Source organism: Mobula hypostoma, chromosome 5 (assembly GCF_963921235.1).
Source record: "Mobula hypostoma chromosome 5, sMobHyp1.1, whole genome shotgun sequence".
Lineage (NCBI taxonomy): Eukaryota > Metazoa > Chordata > Chondrichthyes > Myliobatiformes > Myliobatidae > Mobula > Mobula hypostoma.
In genome coordinates, this window is record NC_086101.1 from 188664751 (window position 1) to 188687911 (window position 23161).

The following is a 23161-nucleotide window of genomic DNA, read 5'->3' on the forward strand; positions in this document are numbered from 1 at the left end:
TACAGCATCCAAAACATCCAACAACATTAGGACCACTATATAGTTTACAGAATACGTATATCATAGTTAGAAAAATAAATGTTATTCCAAATTGCAGATTGAGTTTTTACTAAACTAAATGCATATTTCTCTGCAAGGAAAAAAACAAGGCAATAATTTTTAAAATTCATTTCAGCATATAGAAGTTCAACACGAACAAATTTCTAATTAAAAATCAGGAAACGCTGTAACCTTTCATCATCATCTGAATAAATGTCATTAACCTTGACTACTGCCTCAAAAGGCAGCATTAAGGACTTCCACCACCTAGAACATGCCCTCTCCTCGCTTATTATCAAAGAGGTGCTGGAGCCAGAAGAACTCACTCAATGTTTCAGAAACAGCTTCTTTCCCTCCACCATCAGATTTCTAAATGGGCAACAAATCCATGCACTCCACCTCAATTTTTTGCTCTTTTTGCACTAATTATTTCATTTACTTTGTATGTATAGATATTATAATTTGTGTTTTTTATTATATATTGCTACCACAAAACAACAAATTTCTTGACATATGCTGGTGATATTAAACCCGATTCTGATTCCATTTCTTTCCAAAGAGGCTACTTAACCTGCTTTCTCTAGCACTTCTTTTACACCCATCTTGTGTTTCTCTGATCATTTAAGAATTGTACCATTTAGATTACATTTTCTCTCATCTCTGCAGTAGCTGGTTTTGTCTAAGAAATTGTTTCAGCAATCTATGCAGCTTTAAATTTTATGCATGGATTTTTAAGACATAACTGAAGAAGCATGCAATATGAAATACCGGAGAAAACTAGAATGCTTAAAAACATTCACAAGAGAAAATCTGCAGCTGCTGGAAATCCAAGCAACACACACAAAATGCTGAAGGAACTCAGCAGGCCAGGCAGTATTTATAAGAAAGAGGACAGTTGACGTTTCAGGCTGAAACCCTTCAGCAGCCCTTTTTTTCTAGAAATGGAATTCTTACAGAACAGTACAGCACAGTACAGGCCCTTCGGCCCATAATGTGCTGACCCTCAAACCCTGCCTCCCCACCTTAAGTTCCTCCATATACCTGTCTAGTAGTCTCTTAAACTTCACTAGTGTATCTGCCTCCACCACTGACTCAGGCAGTGCATTCCACGCACCAACCATTCTCTGAGTAAAAAAACCTTCCTCTAATATCCCCCTTGAACTTCCCACCCCTTATCTTAAAGCCATGTCCTCTTGTACTGAGCAGTGGTGCCCTGGGGAAGAGGTGCTGGCTATCCACTTTATCTATTCCTCTTAATATCTTGTATACCTCGATCATGTCTCCTGTCATCATCCTCCTCTCCATAGAGTAAAGCCCTAGCTCCCTTAATCTCTGATCATAATGCATACTCTCTAAACCAGGCAGCATCCTGGTAAATCTCCTCTGTACCCTTTCCAATGCTTCCACATCCTTCCTATAGTGAGACAACCAGAAATGGACACAGTACTCCAACTGTGGCCTAACCAGAGTTTTATAGAGCTGCATCATTACCTTGTGACTCTTAAACTCTATCCCTCGACTTATGAAAGCTAACACCCCATAAGCTTTCTTAACTACCCTATCTACCTGTGAGGCAATTTTCAGGGATCTGGGGACATGTACCCCCAGATCCCTCTGCTCCTCCACACTACCAAGTATCCTGCCACTTACTTTGTACTCTGCCTTGGAGTTTGTCCTTCCAAAGTGTACAACCTCACACTTCACCGGGTTGAACTCCATCTGCCACTTCTCAGCCCATTTCTGCATCCTATCAATGTCTCTCTGCAATCTTTGACAATCCTCTACACTATCTACAACACCACCAACCTTTGTGTCATCTGCAAACTTGCCAACCCACCCTTCTACCCCCACATCTAGGTCGTTAATAAAAATCACGAAAAGGAGAGGTCCCAGAACCAATCCTTGTGGGACACCACTAGAAATGACTGCATAGATACCAACACAGAATGCTGGAGGAACTCAGGTCAGGCAACAATTTGGAATGTTGACATTTCCAAACAAAAACCTTCTTCAGGACCTTATGAATCCTGATGAAGAGTCTTGGCCCAAATCATTAACTGCTTATTCCTCTCCGTAGATGCTACCTGACCTGCTGAGTTTCTCTAGCTGCAGAATCTCTTGTGTATTTTGCCTTTATACTGTGTTATACTTAGATTTGGCCAAATGCCTAGAAGCATTTATAACAAATTTAGAAAATTGATTAAAATGTGTTGTAATCTTGACAGGAAGGAATGAATAAAGTCTGTGATAGAGTGGAAACCAAGCTGATAGAGCAGAGACCAGTTAACACAATTGCCTTGTTGTTTAAATAATAGATGAAAAGGCAACTTAGAAAAGAAACAAAAGAACATGTTGGAATTGCAAGAAGCAGAACACAACACCTGCTGGAAATCAAACCAAAGAGAAGGAGGGAGATACCCAACAGATAATGCACCACCCATGGGCTGCAACATATCTGGTTAGAAGATGTGCAGCTGTTCCTCAGGTTTACAATGGGCATCATTACCATAGTACACAAGGTCAAAGACAGAGTGGGAGTTATGCCGAATCGAAGTCATAGGTGACAGGAAGCTCAGGGTCACTCATGCAGACAATGGAGATGTTCTGCAGTTACCGACTACTTTCACCGTGACCAGACACCTGAAGCCCTTCATGATACTGTATGTTAGAGTGACCTGCTGGTACTTACTTAGGCACATTATTGCATTTTTCTTAGGTACCAGGGTGAGCGGTCTTCTTAAAGCAAAGCTCAGACTGAAGCAGGGAAACCAAAACAGAACTGTAAAGTAATGCTGCAGTTCTGCAGAACTCTGGTAAGACCACACTTAGAGTATTGTGTACACAAGAGACTCTGCAGTTGCTGAAAAAAGAGTAATAAAGAGTTGATGGTTTGAGCCAAGACTTGGAATATTGGGCACAGTTCTGGTCACCTCATTATAGAAAGGGTGAGACTGCAGAGGAGATTTAGCAGGATGTTGCCTGGATTAGAGTACGTCTTTCTTTCTTTTTAAATTTTTTTTAATTAATTTTCCAAAATTATAAACAGAATTACAATGTTGATAGAGAGATTGGAGTAATCTTATTGTTGATAAGCATATACAAAAAAGATTTCAAATAATTCAAGTATAATAGACTTCCAAACTCTTGATATAATTAATCATAGAGAAAAAAGAGATAAAAAGAAAAACCCCAAAAAGAAACCAAAAAAAAGTGAATACTAATCCCAAAAAAAAGCAAACGGAACAAGGCTAGACCATTATCTTAAATCGAACACGTTCAATAATGTCGTCAACTCCGCTCCTCTATTCACATATTTTAAGTTAATAAGAAGGATTCCGAAAGGTCAAATTACATCATATGAAAATGTTGAAAGGGTACATTTTATGAGAAAAAGTTGAGTGATCGAAGGCTTTTCTCTTTGAAGTGGAGGATGAAGTCACTTGATAGAGGTGTACAAGATAATAAGAGCCTTAAGTAGAATGAACAACATTTCATCTCCGCCTCCACCCCACTCTCCCCACCCCCCACCCCGCTGAGTGGCAATGGCTAATACCAGAGAACATCCTTTTAAGTTGAGTGGAGAAAATTGTAGGGAATATGTCAGAGGTAGTTTATATATATATATATATATATATAAAAGAGCGGTGTGTGCCTGGAAAGCCCTGGTGGGGATGTTAGTAGAAGCTGACAGATTAGGCATATTTGCAAGACTTTTAGTTTTGTACATGGATAATTTGTACATGATATCCTGAAATGGGAAGGTGAACAGCCAGAGGTCGTGGTACATATTGGTACCAACGACATAGATAGGAAAAGGGAGGAGGTCCTGAAAACAGAATACAGGGAGTTAGGAAGGAAGTTGAGAAGCAGGACCTCAAAAGGTAGTAATGTCAGGATTACTGCCTGTGCCACGCGACAGTGAGTATAGGAATAGAGTGAGGTGGAGGATAAATACGTGGCTGAGGGATTGGAGCAGGGGCAGGGATTCACATTTCTGGATCATGAGGACCTCTTTTGGGACAGGCATGACCTGTACAAAAAGGACAGGTTGCACTTGAATCCAAGGGGGAACCAATATCCTGGCAGGGAGGTTTGTTAAGGGTTTTGGGGAGAGTTTAAACTAGAATTGCTGGTGGGTGGGAACCGAACTGAAGAGACAGAAGAAGGGGCGGTTGACTCACATTTAGAGAAAGCTTGGAGGCAGTGCGAGAGGCAGGATAGGCAGGTGATTGAGAAGGGATGTGCTCAGACTGATGGTTTGAGATGTGTCTATTTTAATGCAAGAAGCATCATGAACAAAGCGGATGAGTTTAGAGCCTGGATCAGTACTTGCAGCTATGATGTTGTGGCCATTTCAGAGACTTGGATGGCTCAGGAGCAGGAATGGTTACTTCGATTGCCAGACTTTAGATGTTTCAGAAAGGACAGGGAGGGAAGCAAAAGAGGTGGGCGCATGGGACTGCTGATAAGAGAGTGTCACGGCTGCAGAAAAGGAGGAAGTCATGGAGGAATTGTCTACTGAGTCTCTGTGGGCAAAAGTTAGAAACAGGAAGAGGTCAATAACTCTATTGTGTTTTTTTTTTACATAGACTACCCAATGGTAACAGGGACATCGAAGAGCAGATAGGGAGACAGATTTTGGAAAGGTGTAATAATAACAGGGTTGTCTTGGTGGGAGATTTTAGTTTCCCAAATATTGATTGGCATCTCCCTAGAGCGAGGTGTTTAGATGGGGTGGAGTTTGTTAGGTGCGTTCAGGAAGTTTTCCTGACACAATATATAGATAAGCCTACAAAAGGAGAGGCTGTACTTGATCTGGTATTGGGAAATGAACCTGGTCAGGTGTCAGGTTTCTCAGTGGGAGAGCATTTTGGGATAGTGATCACAATTCTATCTCCTTTACCACAGCATTGGAGAGGGATAGGAACAAACAAGTTAGGAAAACATTTAATTGGAATAAGGGGAAATACGATGCTATCGGGCAGGAACTTGGAAGCATAAATTGGGAAGAGATGTTCTCAAGGAAATGTATGGCATAAATGTGGCAAATGTTCAGGGGATATTTGCGAGGCATTCTGCATAGGTAAGTTCCAATGAGACAGGGAAAGGATGGTAGAGTAGAGGAACCATGGTGTACAAATGTGGTTGAAAATCTAGTCAAGAAGAAAAGAAAAAATTACAAAAGGTTCAAAAAACTAGGTAATGATAGAGATCTAAAAGATTATAAGGCTAGCAGGAAGAAATTAGGAGAGCCAGAAGTGGCCGTGAGAAGGCCTCGGCAAGCAGGATTGAAGAAAACCCCAAGGCATTCTACAAGTATGTGAAGAGCAAGAGGATAAGACGTGGGAGATTAGGACCAATCAAGTGTGACACTGGAAAAGTGCGTATGGAAACGGAGGATCTTGGCAATTGTAGGGATGACTTACAGCAGATTGAAAAGCTTGAGCATATAGACATTAAGAGGATGCGCTGGAGCTTTTGGAAAGCATCAAGTTGGATAAGGCTCCAGGATCGGGCAAGATGTACCCCAGGCTACTGTGGAAGGCAAGGGAGGAGATTGCTGAGCCTCTGGCGATGATCTTTGTATCATCAATGGGGACGGGAGAGGTTCCAGAGGATTGTAGATGTTGCTCCCTTATTCAAGAAAGGGAGTAGAGATAGCCCAGAAAATTATAGACCAGTGAGTCTCACTTCAGTGGTTGTTAAGTTGATGGAAAAGATCTTGAGAAGCAGGATTTATGAACATTTGAGAGGCATAATACAATTAGGAACAGTCAGCATGGCTTTGTTGAAGGCAGGTTGTGCCTTATGAGCCTGACTGAATTTTTTGAGGATGTGATTAAACACATTGATGAAGGTAGAGCAGTAGATGTAGTGTATATGGATTTCAGCAAGGCATTTGATAAGATATCCCATGCAAGGCTTATTGAGAAAGTAAGGCATGGGATCCAAGGGGGGCATTGCTTTGTGGATCCAGAACTGGCTTGCCCACAGAAGGCAAAGAATAGTTGTAGGCGGACCATATTCTGCATAGAGGTCGGTGACCAGTGGTGTGTCTCAGGGATCTGTTCTGGGACCTCTTCTCTTGTGATTTTTATAAATGATATGGATGAGGAAGTGGAGGGATGGATTAGTAAATATACTGATGACACAAAGGTTGGGTGTGTTGTGGGTAGTGTGGAGGGCTGTCAGAGGTTACAGCGGGACATCGACAGGATGCAAAACTGGGCAGAGAAGTGGCAGATGGAGTTCAACCCAGATAAGTGTGAGGTGGTTCATTTTGGTAGGTCAAATATGATGGCAGAATATAGTATTAATGGTCAGACTCTCGGCAGTGTGGAGGATCAGAGGGATCTTGGGGTCCTAGTCCAGAGGACACTCAAAGCTGCTGTGCAGGTTGACTCTGTGGTTAAGGCGACATACGGTGCATTGGCCTTCATCAACTGTGGGAATGAGCTTCAGAGCCAAGAGGTAATATTACAGCTATACAGAACCCTGGTCAGATCCCACTTGGAGTACTGTGCTCACTTCTGGTCACCTCACTATAGGAAGGATGTCAAACTATAGATAGGGTGCAGAGGAGATTTACAAGGATGTTGCCTGGATTGGGGAGCATAACTTATGAGAATAGGTTAAGTGAACTTGACCTTCTCTCCCTGGAGCAACAGAGGATGGAAGGTGGCCTGATAGAGGTGTACAAGATGATGAGAGGTATTGATCATGTAGATAGTCAGAAGCTTTTTCCCAGGGCTGGAATGGCTAACGTGAGAGGGCACAGTTTTAAAGTGCTTGGAAGTAGGTACAGAGGAGATGTCAGGGGCAAGTTGTTGTTGTTTTTATGCAAAGAGTGGTGAGTGCGTGGAATGGGCTGTCGGTGATGGTGGTGGAGATGGATACGATAGGTTCTTTTGGAGACTCCTGGATAAGTACATGGAGCTTGGAAAAACAGAGGGCTCTGGGTAACCCTAGGTAATTTCAAGAGTAAGGACATGTTTGGCACAGCACTGTGGGCCAAAGAGCCTGTATTGTGCTGCAGTTTTTCTATATTCCTCTGTTCTATGAAGAAAAATGGAGGGTTTGTGAGAGGGAAGGACTTGATTGATCTTGGAGTAGGTTAAAAGGTCTGCACATTATGAATCAAAGGGCCTGCACTGTGCTGTCATGTTCTACGTTCTCTGAAAATACTGCTAGTGACCCAGCTACAATCTCCCAGTCACTATCTTTGCCGAGAAAGACAAAGAATACAGCATTAAATGAAGTATGTTTCGTTTTATATATAAAATTCAGTGTTTACTGCAACTCAAGACAATTCTACAACCTAGACTCACTTTTGAGGACTTTTTACAACTCATGTTCTCAGTATGATTTTATTTGCAGTTAGTCTTTTGCACCTTGGTTGTTTGTCAACCTTTGCATGATTACGCAGTTTTATATAAAATTTCACTGTTTCCCTTTTCCTGTAAACACCTGCAAGAAAATGTATCTCTATGTAGCATATAGCAACATTACTTTGTAGATTAAAAACCTATGTCAATATCAAGGAAAAGGAGAGATACATCATCTCTGTCAGTGATTATGCAGAGGATTTAGGTGACAAGAGGCATATATGGAAGTGTTCCTCAATATAAACCTATCTACTCCATGCAGCCTCCATATCTGTAACACTGACATTTAGTCTAACTTTGGCTGCGAACACACCCTACTTCCCTTTGCCCTGCCATGATGAAAAAGGTCCTCTCTTAAAACAAATAAATTTTACAGAACATATAAAACACTAAAAGTGAAAGACTGTTCTGCAATAGCACTCAGGAATTAACTGAACCACACCCCCTTACTTTTTTTTAAGGAAGATCCACTCTAAAATTTTATCCTGGATGGTGGGAAAATGTTGGAAAAGGTTAGTAATTTTCTTTCTTTCTTTCTTTTTTTTTTACAAAGTATTGCAGCTCTGCACTGAATACAAACACCGATCTCTAATAGTCTGGGAAATGTCATCACCCTCCAACCATAAGCATCCGCCTTGTGTTATCTTTACTCATATTCATGAAACAAAATAGATGAGAAGTTAATGCTGGGTATCAAACACGTGCTATAGATTAGAGCAGAACTACTGCGCAAGTAAAAGCAATAGTGAGTGCAGAGTTCAACAACAACAGGTCAGTAAAGTACCTTTCTAACAGGGTTAGTGCGATTTAAGGCTTGCTCTGAGAGATCGAGACCATCAATAAATTCCGTACAGTCTGAAAGTGGTGCATCCTGCAACAGTAAATTGAGTAAAAAGTGCAAACCAAACCCTCTCAAAGACTGGTTAACTCATGTTACTTTCCATGCAGCTTACGTTTGACAGCAGCAGGATGGTAAGAGGATGGCATGCAGACTATACCCCAATACTGAATGATGAACACAAGGGATTCTAACCAGTCAAACTTTCATAATCTCATACATAAATTTTAGTAAGTTTAGGAAGCTTTAAAGAAATATAATAACTGTACTTACTGAGTGCCACAGTCAAAACTACCACTTCCTTTTGGGGTGCGTGTTAAAATGTTGAATTTTTAGTTCTGGTTTGTTAATAACTTTAAATTAAAAATTGTGGAATATTTACTCCAATTCATGTAAGCTACAGTTTTCCTAACGAAGGACCAATATACCAAAAATGCCACTGTTACAGGTGTCCGAATTTCTTGTTCTACCAGTAGCAATTGGATCATTTCATACAAATACAACAGACTACGAGCCCCTTGAACCATTTTTACTGGAATTATTTTTCCCCTGGTGTAAGAAAGAGCCAGGCAAAATCTCAAAAGGTTAAAGCAGATTATAAAAGGTACTTCAAACAACTTGTGTTAGTCAATTAACTCATTTTTAAAAACATTAAATCTGAAGGCATGTTTTAAATCATATGGAAATACATCAAGAGCAACAATAGTTGTTGAAAATAAACAAGACATTGGCTATAATCACATCAGACATTTTCAGCAACCTGCAAACAGATTCCATACAATTCTATTAGATCAATATTTTTCAATGTTTTCCAGATTAAATTCTAAGTTACTTTAAAAAAAACTCTTCTGAAATACAGAATTGTTACCTTATATCATGATAGTGTACTGGAGTCTAAAAAAACACTACCAAGAACTAGAGGTCTAATGAAAGTTTAATGATCTCCAATTTAATTATAATACAACACTCCAATAAATGAGGTTTTGAAAGCCTGACCAGTATTTTCAGCATGCTTATGACATCAAAGTATGATATCTACTGTGTCATCTCTTAAAATCATTACAGAACATGCATTGATGATTGCATTCACCAATGATTCGCAGGGGCTCTCATAGACATGCTAATTAACCCAATGTCAATATTATTCTTACTCTAATTTATCTGCATCTTTGTTTGAATATTTAAATACAAATGGACAGAATATCACTTGCACTTACCTCCCATATAGATAAATTCTGCCATTTAAAGAACAGTGTTTACAAAACATTAGGCAATGATAATGACAGATATGCAAACCAGATGCTGACAACAGGTAATACTGTAGTATCTTTCAATTCTATACTCACCTGAGTAAAAGACCTATCCAGCACAACACCGCATAACAACTGAGACTGAGGCCCGGCTGTTTTTATATCTTGCAAATTTTGTTCCCGAATCTAAAGATAAAGCAAGAAAACCATTACTTTTGTCTTCACGGACAAGGATCATACTTCATTTGTCTATCAGATTCATGGACTATTGTTTGACTTACAAATTACTAAACTTTTCACTCCAACTGGTACCCAGCTCAGTGACAAAATAAGGGACTGGCAATTTTCTGCAAAATAACCCAAAATGGCTCAATTGGAACACTAGGATTACACTCCAATTCAGATTATGGAAAGAAAAGAACATTTTTATGGATGTAAAGGTACAGTTTCTATCTCACCACTGCATAAAGATTATTACATTCACATCACATCTTCTGCACCAGCTGCCACTCTGCATTCAGACACAACCTGCCAAATGGAAGACCGGTGGCCATGCAAACATCTTTCTCAGCCTTTTAATTAGGTAATGGCTGCCTCACCTCTCTATATCCTCAGCTTCATTAAGATTTATCACTGAGTGTTTGCTACACCCTTTGAAGTGCGCGTTGAAAAAAATTTACACTATCGTTTGTGTGAAATATTTTTTACTTTCACCCTCAAGTAGCCAGACTTCATTCTAGGTGTCAGCACCACACCTCCCCAAACCTTAAGCAGCTTAGCACTTAATTGACGTCGCAATGCTTAAAAACCCCTTGGAATACAAGAGAAGCACATTTAAGGGGCACTTGAAATGATGAAACGTTACTGGGAGACTATATGCAACATTTCAACTTCAACTCAGTGGAAAGAAAGTGCACTAAGACTACAAAATTATAGTGGAAGTTAATCAACCACAAAAGAGGAAAGCTGGCTGTTTTAGTATTGATGAAAGAATGTGAGAAAATGATACCAAGACTGACTGGAATTTCTCAAATAATGCAGTATTTCAAAGGTTTTGATCTTTTGAAAATAATTCAAAAGATGAAGCAACTAGAACTAATCACAAACACTCACTTAACAGCAAAAACAATCACAGTACCACAATTAACACCGGCGCTCCACAGGGATGTGTGCTCAGCCCACTGCTCTACTCTCTCTACACCCATGACTAAGTGGCTGCATCTACAGTATACATTTGCTGATGATATCCCCATTGCTGGCAGAATTTCAGGTGGTGATGAAAGGGTGTACAGGAGCAAGATACACCGGTTAGTTGGGTGATGTCACAGCAACAACCTTGCACTCAATGTCAGCAAGACCAAAGAGCTGATTGCGTACTTCAGGAAGAGAAGGGAACACAAATCAACCCTCAGAGAGATCAGAAGTGGAACGAGTGAGCAATTTCAAGTTCCTGGGTGTCAATATTGATGAGGACCTAACCTGACAACATATTCTTGCAGCTGTAAAGGTGGCAAGACAATGGCTACATTTAATCGGCAGTTTTAGAAGATTTGGTTTGTCAACTAAGACACTCGAAAACTACAAATGCCCTGTGGAGAGCATTCTGACTGGCTGCATCAGTGGTGTGTGTGTGTGTGTGTGTGTGTGTGTGTGTGTGTGTGTGTTCGTGTTCTACGACACAAGATCGAAATAAGTTGCAAAAACTGGCCAAATTAGTCATGGGTACTTGCTCCGAGGTATCCAAAGCATCTTCAAGGAGTGGTGCCTTTAGGAAAGAAGTGTCCATCATTAAGGACCCCACCATCCTGGACATGCCCTTTTTACACTGTTGCCATTGGGAAGGAGGTACAGAAGCTTGGAGGCACACCCTCAGCAATTCAGGAACAGCTTCTTCTCCTCTGCCATTTGATTTCTAAACAGACATTGAACCCAGGGACACTACCTCACTTTTTTAAAATTCCTATTATTTTGCACTACTTATTTTTAACCTATTTAATAGACAGACTATATACACACCCACACACATACATGTGTATGTATGTATAAACATGTGACCCTTTGAACCTGTTCTGTCATTCACTAAGATCATGGGCAACTTGATCTTTGGATTTAAAAATTAAATTCTTACCCAAGCCTGATCATTCCTACTTTAACTACAGTCCAAAACTTGAACACATTTGCTTACTCCCGTTATCTCTGGAGTAGAGGAATACAAACATTCAAGATCATTTGGTTGGGAGGTTATGAACACATGAATTTCAACAGTCCTGGCATTGTTTAAACGCAAGTATAAAATTGGTACATGAATTTGTTCATTCTCCCTTAATATTGTGCAGATTCATTTATCACATGTACATCAAAACATATTGTGAAATGCATTGTTTGTGTTAACAACACAACCCAAGAATGTGCTGGTGACAACCTGCAAGTGTTGCCACACATTCTGGCGCCAACACTGTATGTCCACAACATTCAGCAGAACAGCAGCAGCATATTTCAAGCAGAAACAAAGCAACATCTATGCATGCAGGTTCTGAAATTTCCTTCATCATAATAGCAGAGAACTTTTATTTCTAACTCCACTTTTCCCCAGCACTGGACAAGATCTTTATAGTTCAATCTGTGGTAGTTAAACCCATACTAAAACTGAAAGCATGATATGCAGGTCAACAATTTACTTTGAAGCTGTGATTACTGCTGCACTAGTGTCAGCATGGTATGCTCGCTTCCCCCCAAAATATCAATGAACAAATTGAGGATTCAAAATACAAATTCCTGCCAATGATAAATTACTTGCTTCTTTAATCAAAATCTGTGGCTGTCAATCAACCCAGTACAAAAACTGCTTTAATCCATACCATCACAAAAGGTTATGGGGAGAAGGTAGGAGAATCAGCTTGAAAGGGACAATAAATCATCCATGATTGAATGGCAGAGCAGACTCGATGAGCCCAATGGTCTAATACTGCTCTCATGTTTTATAGTCTAAAAGTGGAGAGCCAAAAGGATTCGTGCTTGAGCCTCAGCTGATCACAATCTTTATCAATAAATTGAAGGAGGGAGAAGGGTACTAAGTACAATATATCCAGGTTTGCTAATTGTTTAAAGGGAGGTAGAAATGCATGCTGCTAGAAAGATGGAAAACACTTCAGGGGATATGGATAGATTAAATGAATAAGCAAGACGTGACCAATGTAATATAATAAGTAAAAATGTGAGATAATCTGCTTTGCTGAACTACTTGGTGTTGGTATTCAGAGGGAATTGGGTGTCATAAATTACAAAATAAACATGCAAGTATAATAATCAGTTTGGAAAGCAAACAGTATGTCGATCTTTAGTGCACAAGGATTGGGGGGGGGTGGGCTTGGTGAATCCACATCAGGAATATCGAACACAGCTTTGGTCTCCCGAACTTCACTAAACACTAACATTTAAGCATTGTTTTCTCATTCAGAATAGAGGGCTGACCTTTTGGAATGGAGATGAGGTGGAATTGTTTTAGCCAGAGGATGGTGAATCTGTGGAGCTGCAGCTGTGAAGGCCAAGTCTTTATGTATATTTAAGGCAGAGGTTGATAGACTCTTGATTGGTCAGGGCATGAAGGGATACAAGAGGAAGGCAAGAGTTTGGGTCTGAAAGTAAAATTGGATGAGCCATGATGAAATGGTGGAGCAGTTTCGATGGGCCAAATGGCCTAATTCTGCCCCTATATCTTATGGTCTTACCAAAATGAATAAGACTAAACCTCTAGCTGTAATCCTTCTGCTCATTTACATAACTTGTTTATATCCTTTTGCTGTCCTTGTCACAACTACTTCCCACCTCTGTATCAGCAAACATGGATATTTTATGCTGTGTTCCAAATTTAAGACTGTAAACAACTTGGGCCCAGGACTGATTTCAAAAGCATACCACTGGTTACAGATGGAGAACCTGATCACATTATTTAGCCTCTGCTCAGCTTTCTGCCTGTTAAAGAGTTGTCCACCCATGTCGCAGTCAACCCCATATGCCCATAAATTGGACAGTAACTGTTCATTGGTAGCTTATTAGAAGTATTGAGGGATTCCAAATATACCAGAATCACTGGATTTCCTCTACTGCATTAAATTAGTCCCAAAGAACAAATAGGCTATTAATCATGATAATGCTCCTCAAACTATGATTAGACGAATTATTTTTTCGTTCTTGCCGTTCTAGATCAAGTGTTAAATTTGCCCCAATCCAATTTTTTTTTTTCCAGACTCATCATCATCATTTTGGATCACACAAATCTCTACAGGAACCTCTCCTAGAACCCAAGGTGGAAGCCCTTAAACTAATCTCAGAAAAATGCAAAAGTTGGAAGAGAGGAGTTTTGAGGAAAAATATGAAGGCCTCTGAGAAAACGTAGAAGAAATTCACTACAATGATTCCAGAGATCAGGAAACTTAGTTACAAAAACAGACAGCAAAGCTGTGATGCTTCTGATTAGACAGAGGCAACTAAGCAGAATTCTAAAGCCATGAGAGTCCAGTGAAAGTACACAGGAAAAGGGTTTTTGCCATTGATGTAAAGGATCATGAATAAAGGTAAGTGGTAAAAGAAACACAGTAGATTTATTTTTAAGTGAGCAAGCCACTAGGTTGTGAGGAAGCAATGGCAAAGGTAGGTAGTGGAAGCAGGTTCAATAGTGTCGGGGCTCAAGCTGTGAGGTCACTTGCTTTTCAGCTGCGGGTAGAGGCATCCAAGCTAACGTACCCTACCGGAGCAGTGCAGTGGTGGCAACTGAAGACTTAAAATGGACTGAGGGGTCTGGACTATACACATATATATTTGTCTGGTTGTGGTTTTACTAATATTCTATATCTGCTTGTATATGAGGGCCTCAAAGCTACAGTGTGGCCCAGCAGGTGGCCGGGGGACGGTGGGGGGGTGGTGGTGGTGGTGGTGTCTGGACTGTGGTGTGTGTGTGTATGTATATACAATATTAGTAAAACCACAACCAGATATATATACACACACAATATATATTAGTGTCAGGGAGGGGTAGCACCTCTGGTGGGTAACATGTCGTGTCCTTTTCAAGGTGGTTAGTCCACCTTTGGTCCCCACCTGGCACTCAGCTCTCACCTGTGGCTCCCCGTAGCTGTTTGCATACGACAGCGGCCACACCCCAGGCAACAGCTTCGACAAGCTGGCTAAACCAGGTGAGGGTAGCTGACGGGTCTCAAACCCTCGGTGAGATAGGGAGTTGTCTATCCCAGCATGTGAAGACAGACTCCGGCGGATTGAGCGGATGAGACCAATGGAAGGTCCAACGGTCAAGAAGGTGGTCTCTGCAAGCGTTGTGGAACGTGTAGAGCAGGACGAAGACGTCCTGGTCATCCACTGCGCCTAGTCCCATCTCCAGCCGTCTCGATTCTGTCTTGCCACTGGATCCAGATGGGAATTGGGAAGAGAGAGTGAGGCTGACGCTGCGCAACTCTCCCTCACTTAAATCCAAGTCACGCGCTAGTCTCGACACCATCAATAATGGTGTTGAGGTCCTCATCGACGTACGATGGACGAACAACACACATATATATATAAATAAATAAAACACACATATTATAAATACACACACACACACGCATATTTTATGTTGTATTTTTACTGATATTCTATACGGATTTTGTTGTATGCAGCAAGCTGCAGTGTCTTGCGGGAGTGGAGGTGGGCCTTGGGATTGCAATTATGTGTGTGCTTAACTGTGTGAGACTGTTGGTAATGTGTCTTTGCACCTTGACCCCATAGTTGCACTGCCTTGTTTGGCTGTATTCACGAATATTCATGAATGGTTAAATGCCACTTAAAAATTGAATTGAAAGGGAATTAAATAAATAATTGAAAGGAAAGAGATCAACGGGGTCATAAGGAAAGGTAGGATGATCAAGTTTCCCCAGAAGATCAGGGAAATTTCTCCAGGTCAGTGACCAGGTGTGCCTCAGGGATCTGTTCTGGGGCCCCTTCTCTTCGTGATTTTTATAAATGACCTGGATGAGGAAGTGGAGGAATGGGTTAGTAAGTTTGCTGATGACACAAAGGTTGGGGGTGTTGTGGATAGTGTGGAGGGCTGTCAGAGGTTCCAGCGGGACATCAATAGGATGCAAAATTGGGCTGAGAAGTGGCAGATGGAGTTCAACCCAGATAAGTGTGAAGTGGTTCAGTTTGGTAGGTTAAATATGATGGCAGAATATAGTATTAGTGGTAAGACTCTTGGCAGTGTGGAGGATCAGAAGGATCTTGGGGTCCGAGTCCAAACGACACTCAAAGCTGCTGTGCAGGTTGACTCTGTGGTTAAGGGAGCATATGGTGCATTAGCCTTCATTAATCGTGGGATTGAGTTTAGGAGCCGAGAGGTAATGTTGCAGCTATATTGGACCCTGGTCAGACCCCACTTGGGAGTACTGTGCCTAGTTCTGGTTGCCTCACTACAAGGAGGATGTGGAAACCATAGAAAGTGTGCAGAGGAGATTCACAAGGATGTTGCCTGGTTTGGGGAGCATGCCTTATGAGAATAGGTTGAGTGAACTCGGCCTTTTCTCCTTGGAACGACGGAAGATGAGAGGTGACCTGATAGAGGTGTACAAGATGATGACAGGCATTGGCCATGTGGATAATCAGAGGCTTTTTCCCAGGGTTGAAATGGCTAGCACAAGAGGGCACAGTTTTAAGGTGCTTGGAAGTAGGTACAGAGGAGATGTCAGGGGTTAAGATTTTTTATGCAGAGAGTGGTGAGTGCGTGGAATGGGCTACTGGCGATGGTGGTAGAGGCAGAAAAGACAGGATCTTTTAAGAGACTCCTGGATGAGTATATTGAGCTTAGAAAAATAGAGGGCTATGGGTAACCCTGTGTTGGCGCGTGGCCAAGTGGTTAAGGCGTTCGTCTAGCGAGCTGAAGGTCGCTACTCGAGCCTTGGCTGAGGCAGCATGTTGTGTCCTTGAGCAAGGCACTTAACCACACATTGCTCTGTGACGACATCAGTACTAAGCTGTATGGGTCCTAATGCCCATCCCTTGGACAACATCGGTGCCGTGGAGAGGGGAGACTTGCAGCATGGGCAACTGTCGGTCTTCCATACAACCTTGCCCAGGCCTGCGCCCTGGAAACCTTCCAAGGCGCAAATCCATGGTCTCATGAGACTAATGGATGCCTATAATGGGTAACCCTAGGTAATTTCTAAGGTAAGGACATCTTCACACAGCTTTGTGGGCTGAAGGGCCTGTATTGTGCTGTAGGTTTTTCTATGTTTCTAAGATGGTTGATTATGAAATTACTAATTAATTCTATCTCACTACAAGGTAGATCCAAAGTAACCTGTTCTTTTGGTTGAATCCATAAAATTATTCCCAAAAAAAGAGAAAGAAAAATATTCCATTAACTTGTATTCCATTAAGAGTTCTCTGTTGATTTTTCCAAATATTATCAAATTATATTTGTTACAAACAACCAATTATTCTCCAATGATATGTGTAACAGTGTATCTACTATTTAGGGTGTGTATTGACTGCTCCCTCCAGTGCTTTTTGTCCCTTTTCCATCCAAACTCATTCTACTGGCCATACTGATCTTCAGAGCTGCAAACCTATATTCTTAACACTCTAATGTCATACATTTTATATTTATTATATATTTTATATAAAAGAAAATCAAAACTTCCATCCCACTTGTCTGTCAAAAATCTTTAAAAACAGTTTATATAGAGAGACAGCATGGAACAGGTTCTTCCAGCCCAACACGCCACACCACCCAGCAACCCACCTAACACTAGCCTGATCACAGGAAAGTTACAATGACCAATTAACCTACTAAATGTTAACTATGGGTGGAAACTGGAGAACCCAAAGGAAACATATGTGCACTTGGGAAGAATATAAAAACTTTTTTTGAGAAAACTAGAATTGAACTCCAACAACCCGATCTGTAATAGCATTGTGATAACTGCTACACTACCATGGCTATTTAGCTTTTAGCTTTGCACATCTCGCAATCATGCTTCAGAATTTGCATTTTGATCAAACCCATTAATCTTTGTGCCATTAATGCATTCATCTTAATATAAATGCTTTGTTCATTTGCACAAAGAGCCTTTAACCTTGACATATTTTGGCTAAAATTGCTACTATAGTGTTAAGGCTCATGGTCTCTGTCATTCTCTTTATCACTGCCAAGCTGCTACATCATGAACCTCCTTTGCACAAATTTATAAATCCATGTCCCAACCTCCTGTCCCCCCATTTAAAACTTAGGTTATTACATACAATAGTTAAAAATTTAAAGTGATCAATAATAGAACTATAAACATGTACAACATCCAACAAAAAAATAATGGATTAGCCCAGTTCATTATGGGTAAAGCCTTCCCCACCACTGAGCACATCAACTTGAAGCACTGTCATAGGAAAGCAGCATCCATCACCAAGTACCCCCACCACCCAGGTCATGCTCTCTCCTCTCTGCTGCCATCAGAAAGGTAGTACAGGACACTCAGAACCCACACCACCAGGTTTATGAACCATTATTACCTATCAGCAATCAGGCTCTTGAACCAGAGTGGATAACTTTACTTATCACAACACTAATTTGTTCCCCCTATCTATGGACTCACTTTCAAGGACTCTTCGTCTCATGTTCTCGATTTTTATTGCTTATTATTTATTTTTTTCTTTTTGGATTTGCATAGTCTGTTGTCTTTTACATGTTGGTTATATGTTTGCAAGAAAAAGTGGGATCTCCCAGTGGCCACCCATTTCAATTCTACTTCCCATTCCCATATGTCAGTCCATGGCCTCCCCTACTGCCACAATGAGGCCACACTCAGGTTGAGGAGCAACACATTGTATTCCATCTGGGTAGCTTCCAACCTGATGGCATGAACATCAATTTCTCAAACTTCTGGTAGTTCCACCCCCACCCCCTTCATTCCCTCATTCCCATTTCCCTTTCTCAACTTATCTCCTTACCTGCTCAGCACCTTCCTCTGGTGTTCCTCCCCTTTCCTTTTCTCCCCCCATGGTTTTCTACACTCTATCAGATTCCCCTTCTCCAGCCCTTTATCTCTTCCACCAATCAAATTCCCAGCTCTTTACGTCACTCCTCCCCAACTCCCAGTTTCACCTATCACCTACCATGTTGTACTTCTTCATATAACCATATAACAATTACAGCACGGAAACAGGCCATCCCGGCCCTTCCAGTCCGTGCCGAACTCTTACTCTCTCCTAGTCCCACCGACCTGCACTCAGCCCATAACCCTCCATTCCTTTGCTGTCCATATATCTATCCAATTTAACTTTAAATGACAACATCGAACCTGCCTCAACCACTTCTGCTGGAAGCTCGTTCCACACAGCTACCACTCTCTGAGTAAAGAAGTTCCCCCTCATATTACCCCTAAACTTTTGCCCTTTAACTCTCAACTCATGTCCTCTTGTTTGAATCTCCCCCACTCTCAATGGAAAAAGCCTATCCACGTAAACTCCATCTGTCCCCACATAATTTTAAATACCTCTATCAAGTCACCCCTCAACCTTCTACGCTCCAAAGAATAAAGACCCAACTTGTTCAACCTTTCTCTGTAACTTAGGAGATGAAACCCAAGTAACATTCTAGTAACACACATAAAAGTTGCTGGTGAATGCAGCAGGCCAGGCAGCATCTCTAGGAAGAGGTACAGTCGACATTTCAGGCTGAGACCCTTCCTCAGGACCCGGTCTCAACCCGAAACGTCGACTGTACCTCTTCCTAGAGATGCTGCCTGGCCTGCTGCATTCACCAGCAACTGTTGTGTGTGTTGCTTGAAATTCCAGCATCTACAGATTTCCTCGTGTTAACATTCTAGTAAATCTTCTCTGTACTCTCTCAATTTTGTTGACATCTTTCCTATAATTCGGTGACCAGAACTGTACACAATACTCCAAATTTGGCCTTACCAATGCCTTGTACAATTTCAACATTACATCCCAATTCCTGTACTCAATGCTCTGATTTATAAAGGCCAGCATACCAAAAGCTTTCTTCACCACCCTATCCACATGAAATTCCACCTTCAGTGAACTATGCACCATTATTCCTAGATCTCTCTGTTCTACTGCATTCTTCAATGTCCTACAATTTACCATGTATGTCCTATTTTGATTAGTCCTACCAAAATGTAGCATCTCATATTTATCAGCATTAAACTCCATCTGCCTTCTTTCAGCCCACTCTTCTAACTGCCCTAAATCTCTCTGCAAGCTTTGAAAACTTACTTCATTATCCACAACTCCACCTATCTTAGTATCATCTGGATACTTACTAATCCAATTTACCACCCTATTATCCAGATCATTAATATATATGACAAACAACATTGGACCCCTGAGGCACACCACTAGTCACCGGCCTCCAATCTGACAAACAGTTATCCACCACTACTCTCTGGCGTCTCCCATCCAGCCACTGCTGAATCCATTTTACTACTTCAATATTAATACCTAATGATTGAACCTTCCTAACTAACCTCCCGTGTGGAACCTTGTCAAAGGCCTTACTGAAGTCCGTATCGACAACATCCACCGCTTTACCCTCATCAACTTTCTTAGTAACCTCTTCAAAAAATTCAATTAGATTTGTCAAACATGACTTTCCACGCACAAATTCATGTTGACTGTTCGTAATCAGACCCTGTCTATCCAGGTAATTATATATACCATCTCTAAGAATACTTTCCATCAATTTACCCACCACTGACATCAAACTCACAGGCCGATGATTGCTAGGTTTACTCTTAGAACTCTTTTTAAACAACGGAACAACATGAGCAATCTGCCAATCCTCCGGCACCATCCCCGTTTCTAATGACATTTGAAATATTTCTGTCAGAGCCCCTGCTATTTCCACACTAACTTCCTTCAAGGTCCTAGGGAATATCCTGTCAGGACCCACAGACTTATCCACTTTTATATTCCTTAAAAACGCCAGTACTTCCTCTTCTTTAATCATCATAGTTTCCATAACTACCCTACTTGTTTCCCTTACCCTACACAATTCAATATCTTTCTCCATCATGAATACTGAAGAAAAAAATTGTTCAAAATCTCCCGTCTTTGGCTCCGCACATAGCTGTCCACTCTGATTCTTTAAGGTATCAATTTTATCCCTCACTGTCCTTTTGCTATTAATATAACTGTAGAAACCCTTTGGATTTATTTTCACCTTACTTGCCAAAGCAACCTCATATCTTCTTTTAGCTTCTCTAATTTCTTTCTTAAGATTCTTTTTACATTTTTTATATTCCTCAAGCCCCTCATTTACTTCAAGCTGCCTATATTTATTGTAGATATCTCTCTTTTCCCGAACCAAGTTTCCAATATCCCTTGAAAACCATGGCTCTCTCAAACTTTTAACCTTTCCTTTCAACCTAACAGGAACATAAAGATTCTGTATCCTCAAAATTTCACCTTTAAATGACCTCCATTTCTCTATTACATCCTTCCCATAAAACAAATTGTCCCAATCCACTCCTTCTAAATCCTTTTGCATCTCCTTAAAGTTAGCCTTTCTCCAATCAAAAATCTCAACCTTGGGTCCAGTTCTATCCTTCTCCATAATTATATTGAAACTAATGGCATTGTGATCACTGGACCTTAAGTGCTCCCCAACACATACCTCTGTCACCTGTCCTAGCTCATTCCCTAACAGGAGATCCAACACTGCCCCTTCTCTAGTTGGTACCTCTATGTACTGCTGCAAAAAACTACCTTGCACACATTTTACAAACTCCAAACCATCCAGCCCTTTTACAGAATGGGTTTCCCAGTCTATGTGTGGAAAATTAAAATCTCCCACAATCACAACCTTGTGTTTACTACAAATATCTGCTATCTCCTTACAAATTTGTTCCTCCAATTCTCGCCCCCCATTAGGTAGTCTATAATACACCCCCATAAGCGTTACTACACCTTTCCCATTCCTCAATTCCACCCAAATAGCCTACCTAGACGAGTCCTCTAATCTATCCTGCCAAAGCACCGCTGTAATATTTTCTCTGATAAGTATCAGGCCATGTCTGCTCTTAATTCAGAATCAAAAACAAACAAGTAAACAATTTTTGTCAGGGAATTATCAATGCAAGGTGGCTTGTGTGTGTTAAATAGACAAAAAAAAAGCAGCATTCACAAAATGGAATTTTTAAACTATGATCCAATACAATATAAATCTTTCACTATCTCACTTTCTAACTTTCTCTAATAGTGCAAGGAAAATTCACCTTGACGACTCACTTAAAATGCTAGAGGAGCTCAGGAGGTCATGCAGCATCTCTGGAAGTGAATAAACAGTCAACATTTTGGGCTGAGACCCTTCTTCAAGACTGAGAAGGAAGGGGGAAGACACCACGATAAAAAGTTGGGGCGAAGGGAAGGAGGCTAGCTGGAAAGTGATAGCTGAAACCAAGTGGGTGGAGAAAGTCGAGGGCTGGAGGAGGAGGAACCGGATAGAAGAGGAGAGTTGATCATGTAAGGAGGGGAAGGAGGAGAGGACCCAGGGAGAGGTGACAGGCAGATGAGAAGAGGTAAAAGGCCAGAATGGAGGTCAGGAGGGAAGGGGGGAGGGGGGAGGGAGCTTTTCTTTCATATAACCATGAAAAGCTGAAAGTATTTGATTAAAAAGACATCCAGAGAGAGAAGACTTTAACATTTCAAACACCGATATGCTACTGCAAGTGATCAATAGAAGTTGCAAACTTTCTTCCAATGCAGAACCAAAAACCAGCTGATTTTTTTAAATGATGATCCAAAACTGCTGAAGTACAATAAATGTCCCAACCGACCCCAATACAGCATTTAGTTAGAATAAAACACATCTAGTGACGCATTTTTCCTACCTTATTCCTCATCTCTTTGAACTCACGTGGATCAGTGTTTAGTGGCACAAACTGATTGGGAATTGGACCAGCACCATCTTTTGTCCACTATAAACATTAAGAATACCAAATAGTCAGTATCCAAGACAGCTAAGATAAATGCAGAACAAACAACACAGTAGTGTGAAATAAATCATGCAGTTGACTAAAAACATTCAGTGCTTAAACATGGACTGCAGCAAGAGCACTGAATCAATGATGGTACGGTGTCCCTTGGGAATTAAGACCAATTGAACAAGATCATTCACAATTCTTATCAATCGTGTGCTTGTTCATACATACAGATGGTGCTCAGTAAAAAATTTAAATCACCACAGCAACTAACTATCAGGACTTTAAAAATTCTATCTGGTTGAGAAGACATTTAACCAGTAATGATCCAGGTTATATAATTAACTAAAGCATGACCATACATTTTGAACAAATAATTCTTCCTAAATCTCGAGCGCTATCACCCTGATATAAGACTGTAAGATATAGGAGCAGAATTAGGTCATTTAGCCCATCGAGTCTGCTCTGCCTTTTCATCATGCCTGATCCATTTTCCTCTCAGTCCTAATCTCCTGGCGTCTCCCCATATCCCTTCATGCCCTGACCAATCAAGAATTTATCAACCTCGGCCTTAAATATACATAAAGACCTGGCCTCCACAGGTGCCTGTGGCAACAAATTCCACAGATGCACTACTCTCTGGCTAAAGAAATTCCTCATCTCCATTTT

General features: G+C 40.9%; 1 protein-coding gene across 14 annotated transcripts in view; it reads right to left on the reverse strand.

Annotated features, from left to right (window-relative positions):
* The window catches only part of add1 (adducin 1 (alpha)), a 159818-nt gene that overhangs the window by 29890 nt on the left and 106767 nt on the right, over positions 1–23161 (reverse strand). For 6 of the 14 annotated variants that reach the window (XM_063049544.1, XM_063049541.1, XM_063049545.1 and 3 more), the window contains exons 11-14: positions 22403–22489; positions 9609–9698; positions 9480–9497; positions 8209–8295 (exon numbers count right to left, since the gene is read on the reverse strand). In XM_063049544.1, the coding sequence (XP_062905614.1) occupies positions 8209–8295; positions 9480–9497; positions 9609–9698; positions 22403–22489 (282 nt within the window). The remainder of the gene's footprint in view (positions 1–8208; positions 8296–9479; positions 9498–9608; positions 9699–22402; positions 22490–23161) is intronic. The other 8 variants (XM_063049543.1, XM_063049546.1, XM_063049552.1 and 5 more) reach the window with 2 other exon arrangements.